At 45.5% G+C, this 6,346-nt stretch overlaps 1 protein-coding gene across 1 annotated transcript in view; it reads right to left on the reverse strand.

Annotated features, from left to right (window-relative positions):
- Window positions 1–429: 429 nt before the first annotated feature.
- The window catches only part of LOC112234786 (dual specificity testis-specific protein kinase 1), a 22,741-nt gene continuing 16,824 nt past the window's right edge, over window positions 430–6,346 (reverse strand). The window contains exons 7-10 of the mRNA XM_042314609.1: window positions 5,858–5,948; window positions 3,349–3,432; window positions 1,911–1,997; window positions 430–1,722 (exon numbers count right to left, since the gene is read on the reverse strand). Coding sequence (XP_042170543.1) covers window positions 430–1,722; window positions 1,911–1,997; window positions 3,349–3,432; window positions 5,858–5,948 — 1,555 coding nt within the window. The remainder of the gene's footprint in view (window positions 1,723–1,910; window positions 1,998–3,348; window positions 3,433–5,857; window positions 5,949–6,346) is intronic.

Consider the following 6,346-nt stretch of genomic DNA (forward strand, 5'->3'; position numbering starts at 1 on the left):
ATTAGTAGGAATCAAATAGAAAGATTCAGAGTGCAGAAAGTGAGTGAACAAACCAGCGACACACTGACATTATCAAATGGCGCCAGGTCAACAACCAATATATAAGATCTCACATCAATAACCCACTTCTGGTTTCCTATTCTGCTTCTCCCAATACAACCACCAGAGTCCCCACCACCTACCACACACACACACACACACACACACACACACACACACACACACACACACACACACACACACACACACACACACACACACACACACACACACACACACACACACACACACACACAGGTAGTAGTAGTAGTAAATCAACATCATCAGTTCCTAATAGTAATAATAAATAGTAATAGCGACAATAAACAGAACCAGTCAAAGTCTCAGTCATGTCACTGGTGTTAATGTTGTTGTTGGCCAGTCAGCCCACTAGGGGGAGTCCTGCCTAAGTCTGTGCCTCTGGTAGGGGTAGCCCAGGCACGCAAGGTGCGGTCGGAGGAGCGAGACCATTCGCCCCGCAACAAAGCAGTCCCTTGGTTGCCGTGGCAGCTGAAGGGTCACTGATGCCCCCCCCGTTGAGGTTCCGGTACGGTCGTCGGGGCGGAACGCGGCGAGGGGTCGGCACCCCTTCAGGCACACGGATGGAAAGCTCAGACCAATCAGACAGCAGCCCGGACAGGAAATTACCTCATCTTGTTCAGGGGCGGGGCCAGCAGGGGGGCCCGGGATTGCGGTGTGGTAGCCGCTAGCCCTCCAGCCAATCGGACGGCCGACGACCACCATCGCCGAGATGTTGTTGTTGTCCAGATGAGGGAGAGGAGGGAGGGAGGAAGGGGCATTGGAGACTGGGTGACGCCAGCCGTTAGGCTGCAGAAACAGGGAGGAAGAGGATGAGGCTGGGTGTAGTAGATGTCTCCCTGGTGTAGGGACAGCGCCCTCTAGTGTGTCAGGAGACCTGCTGCAGTCCATAGGCTCCCCCAGAGAAAAACCTTCCTCCTCTTCCTCTTCCAGAGGACCCAGAGACACCAGGTCCAGAGGCAGCCCTGAATCATCTGACACGTCCTCCACCATCCCTCCCTTCTCCTTCCTCCTTTCATCCTCCACCATCCCTCCCTTCTCCTTCCTCCTTTCACCCGCCACCATCCCTCCCTTCTCCTTCCTCCTTTCACCCGCCACCATCCCTCCCTTCTCCTTCCTCCTTTCATCCTCCCCCTCCTCTTCCTCCTGTTTCCTCAAGCGCTGCAGGTCGGGGTCCCGGAGGAGGGAGAGGGTTCGCTCCGGCTCGGGGGTGCAGGGGAGAGACTGGCAGCGCCGGGGGGGCCCTCGGAGTAAGAGGTTTCCCCTGAGGGGGGGAGAGGCGCAGGTGTCAGGCTGCTGGGGAAGGGTGAAGGTCAGGGAGATGACAGACTTGCTGGGGGTGTCGTAGAGCTTGATGCGGCCCCCGTTCAGGTCCTGCCGCAGGGAGAAGGGGTTGACCCGGGCCGGGGTGCCGAGTGGGGGGCGTCGTTGGTGGAAGCATTTCAGACTGGCTCCGTGACAACTGCTGGTCGCCAGGGTGACAGAGGGAACTCCGTCGTCGGTAGGGGCTGATGTGGCCAGTGGGGGTTTTGACGAGAGACAATCGCCCAGAGGGATGGCCGTCTTCCTCTCCTCCTCTCCTCTCTCCATCCCCTCCAGCAAGACCACTATCTCAGAGAATGAGGGACGCATCTTTGCATTCATCTGAGAAAGAGGGAGAAACAGAGTGAGGGGAGCAGGAAGACTGTAAACAGTGCCTACTTTTTGGAATGTATGGTTGGTTTTAGGTTGTCAATCTGTGCATTTACAGTAAGTATGTACACAGTCATTAATGCATGCAATTATTATGAAGTCAGTCAATCGGTCAGGCTGTCAGTCAGTCTGCATCTTACATTGCAGCAGAGGACTGCAAGGTTGAGGAATGGTGTTGGACAGTCACCAACCAGGTTCTCAAAGGCATCCACATCTAGTCCAAAGTCCTGCACACACAGAGGATCATCACCATCTTTTAATGTAGCCGACTAGCTGTCAATCAGTTTGTCTGACTAGGTTAAAATAATATACATGTTGTAGTTCTCCATCATATCAACTAGATGGAGACATACACTGTGATAGCATTATTCTCATTAAAGTGGAACTGACAGTATTTTATCAACATGAAATCTCATTAAAATCTGTTCATACAGTATAGTCCCCCAGGAAAAATTACATATTTTTAGAAGATTTCTGACAAGCGAGCACTTAGATAGTCATTTTCACATTGTCATACATTCTTAGAATATTTGGGAATTACATACTGTATACTAAGTCAAAATAAATATGGAGTGGAAAAGCAGCCTTGTGTTTGGACAATTAATAGGCCCTAATTAAATCGGCCATTCCGATTAAATGGGTCGACCTCTAGTCGTTACAGTGGTGAAAACACTGTCAGCTCCACTTTAAACCTCACATGTAGCTGGAACTGCTGCCCTGTTCTGCAGTGATTAAATATCCAAGTCTTCCACTGCAGTTACATGTGATAATGTGCAATAAGGACAGGGAGGGCACTTATTTTCTGGGTCACAGTGGAAAAAGTGGTGTAGAAAGGGGTTGGATTAAGGGTTTACACTGTCAGTTTGTTGTGTGATAGTATGAAACCATTGATTTAGGGTTGTGTGATAGTATGAAACCATTGATTTAGGGTTGTGTGATAGTATGAAACCATTGATTTAGGGTTGTGTGATAGTATGAAACCATTGATTTAGGGTTGTGTGATAGTATGAAACCATTGATTTAGGGTTGTGTGATAGTATGAAACCATTGATTTAGGGTTGTGTGATAGTATGAAACCATTGATTTAGGGTTGGTTAGTATGAAACCATTGATTTAGGGTTAGTGATAGTATGAAACCATTGATTTAGGGTTGTGTGATAGTATGAAACCATTGATTTAGGGTTGTGTGATAGTATGAAACCATTGATTTAGGGTTGTGTGATAGTATGAAACCATTGATTTAGGGTTGTGTGATAGTATGAAACCATTGATTTAGGGTTGTGTGATAGTATGAAACCATTGATTTAGGGTTGGTTGTGAAACCATTGATTTAGGGTTGTGTGATAGTATGAAACCATTGATTTAGGGTTGTGTGATAGTATGAAACCATTGATTTAGGGTTGTGTGATAGTATGAAACCATTGATTTAGGGTTGTGTGATAGTATGAAACCATTGATTTAGGGTGTGATAGTATGAAACCTGATCAGGGAAAAAGGAAAAGCATTGGTTAACTGTGTGCCTGTCATAAACTGTGTGTGTGTGTGTGTGTGTGTGTGTGTGTGTGTGTGTGTGTGTACCTCAGTGCGAGGTAGGAAGTCCGGATCAGCCTCTATCCGGGCGATGATCTCACACAGGATGATTCCATAGGCAAACACATCCACCTAGGGTCAGAGTCGGCCAATCACATCTAATCAATAACATCTCACTTGAAAAATTCACAATAATACACCTTGGAAGAGTCTGGTCTTTTGCTAGAAACATACATACAGTGCCTTGCGAAAGTATTCGGCCCCCTTGAACTTTGCAACCTTTTGCCACATTTCAGGCTTCAAACATAAAGATATAAAACTGTCTTTTTTGTGAAGAATCAACAAGTGGGACACAATCATGAAGTGGAACGACATTTATTGGATATTTCAAAAAAATTTAACAAATCAAAAACTGAAAAATTGGGCGTGCAAAATTATTCAGCCCCTTTACTTTCAGTGCAGCAAACTCTCTCCAGAAGTTCAGTGAGGATCTCTGAATGATCCAATGTTGACCTAAATGACTAATGATGATAAATACAATCCACCTGTGTGTAATCAAGTCTCCGTATAAATGCACCTGCACTGTGATAGTCTCAGAGGTCCGTTAAAAGCGCAGAGAGCATCATGAAGAACAAGGAACACACCAGGCAGGTCCGAGATACTGTTGTGAAGAAGTTTAAAGCCGGATTTGGATACAAAAAGATTTCCCAAGCTTTAAACATCCCAAGGAGCACTGTGCAAGCGATAATATTGAAATGGAAGGAGTATCAGACCACTGCAAATCTACCAAGACCTGGCCGTCCCTCTAAACTTTCAGCTCATACAAGGAGAAGACTGATCAGAGATGCAGCCAAGAGGCCCATGATCACTCTGGATGAACTGCAGAGATCTACAGCTGAGGTGGGGAGACTCTGTCCATAGGACAACAATCAGTCGTATATTGCACAAATCTGGCCTTTATGGAAGAGTGGCAAGAAGAAAGCCATTTCTTAAAGATATCCATAAAAAGTGTTGTTTAAAGTTTGCCACTAGCCACCTGGGAGACACACCAAACATGTGGAAGAAGGTGCTCTGGTCAGATGAAACCAAAATTGAACTTTTTGGCAACAATGCAAAACGTTATGTTTGGAGTAAAAGCAACACAGCTCATCACAATGAACACACCATCCCCACTGTCAAACATGTTGGTGGCAGCATCATGGTTTGGGCCTGCTTTTCTTCAGCAGGGACAGGGAAGATGGTTAAAATTGATGGGAAGATGGATGGAGCCAAATACAGGACCATTCTGGAAGAAAACCTGATGGAGTCTGCAAAAGACCTGAGACTGGGACAGAGATTTGTCTTCCAACAAGACAATGATCCAAAACATAAAGCAAAATCTACAATGGAATGGTTCAAAAATAAACATATCCAGGTGTTAGAATGGCCAAGTCAAAGTCCAGACCTGAATCCAATCGAGAATCTGTGGAAAGAACTGAAAACTGCTGTTCACAAATGCTCTCCATCCAACCTCACTGAGCTCGAGCTGTTTTGCAAGGAGGAATGGGAAAAAATGTCAGTCTCTCGATGTGCAAAACTGATAGAGACATACCCCAAGCGACTTACAGCTGTAATCGCAGCAAAAGGTGGCGCTACAAAGTATTAACTTAAGGGGGCTGAATAATTTTGCACACCCAATTTTTCAGTTTTTGGTTTGTTAAAAAAGTTTGAAATATCCAATAAATGTCGTTCCACTTCATGATTGTGTCCCACTTGTTGTTGATTCTTCACAAAAAAATACAGTTTTATATCTTTATGTTTGAAGCCTGAAATGTGGCAAAAGGTCGCAAAGTTCAAGGGGGCCGAATACTTTCGCAAGGCACTGTATTAGCAGGACCCACTAGACACAACCAGAAAAACACAGCAGGAACATGGAACAGTTGTCCTTCCAGATTGTTTTATAGCAGAGTACTGTTGCATTATATCACTGTGTTTGCTTCGTATAATGATGCACCCGGACCAGTGAGATGATGCACCCGGACCAGTGAGATAACAGCCAGGAAACAGTTGACTACTGTCAAAGATTTCTATAACTTAACTAAGATAAACCACAGCCTGTCATTTCCAATGGAAACAAATGAGCCATAGTGGGCAGAACAAGCAAGGAGGTGGGCAGAGCCAAGCACGAGCTAGCGAGATCCCATTGGCTTGTTTTACCATGCATTTGCATATGTTCATTAGGTAACGCCTACTCTGTAGTGCACGTGTGCAATAACTCACCCGCCTTTGCACACTCCTTCTAAACAATACAACTCTGGCAAAGTGTAAAGTCTACAAAACTTTGTCCGCTCTTTTCGTAACAGATTGTAGTTGTGGGAACAGAAAAGTATTGAGATCAAATGTTTCATCGATGAGTAAATTAACAGAATGTCGGCCAAAATCCATCTTCTCCCACTGCCGTCCTCTGGGCTTCCTGTCACCATATTTGTTAGTGACTGGAAATGCCAACCGGATGCTTCACATTTATACATCCAGTGAAATATCTGTCTCATTGTTCTATCTGTGCTTCTGTTAGTACCTTTTCATCATAGAGCTCTCCTCTCAGCACCTCCGGGGCCATCCAGTAGGGGGAGCCCACCACGGCCAGAGGCTGCTGATCAACCCCGTCACTGGAGGAGAGGAAAATAACACATTCATATAGAACACATTTATTTAAAAACAGAATAGAATGTACAATGCATTTAACTAACTCATCTAGGCTATATGTGCAGTCATGATGGGAATATGGGGAGAGTCATATAGTCCTCCTGTAATCTAGAGGAACTTTCTCACAGCACTAACCTGTAGTCTGGAACCTTCTCACAGCACTAACCTGTAGTCTAGAATCTTCTCACAGCACTAACCTGTAGTCTGGAACCTTCTCACAGCACTAACCTGTAGTCTGGAACCTTCTCACAGCACTAACCTGCAGTCTGGAACTTTCTCACAGCACTAACCTGTAGTCTGGAATCTTCTCACAGCACTAACCTGTAGTCTAGAATCTTCTCACAGCACTAACCTGTAGTCT

The sequence above is a fragment of the Oncorhynchus tshawytscha genome, unplaced genomic scaffold, assembly GCF_018296145.1.
Source record: "Oncorhynchus tshawytscha isolate Ot180627B unplaced genomic scaffold, Otsh_v2.0 Un_contig_2792_pilon_pilon, whole genome shotgun sequence".
Lineage (NCBI taxonomy): Eukaryota > Metazoa > Chordata > Actinopteri > Salmoniformes > Salmonidae > Oncorhynchus > Oncorhynchus tshawytscha.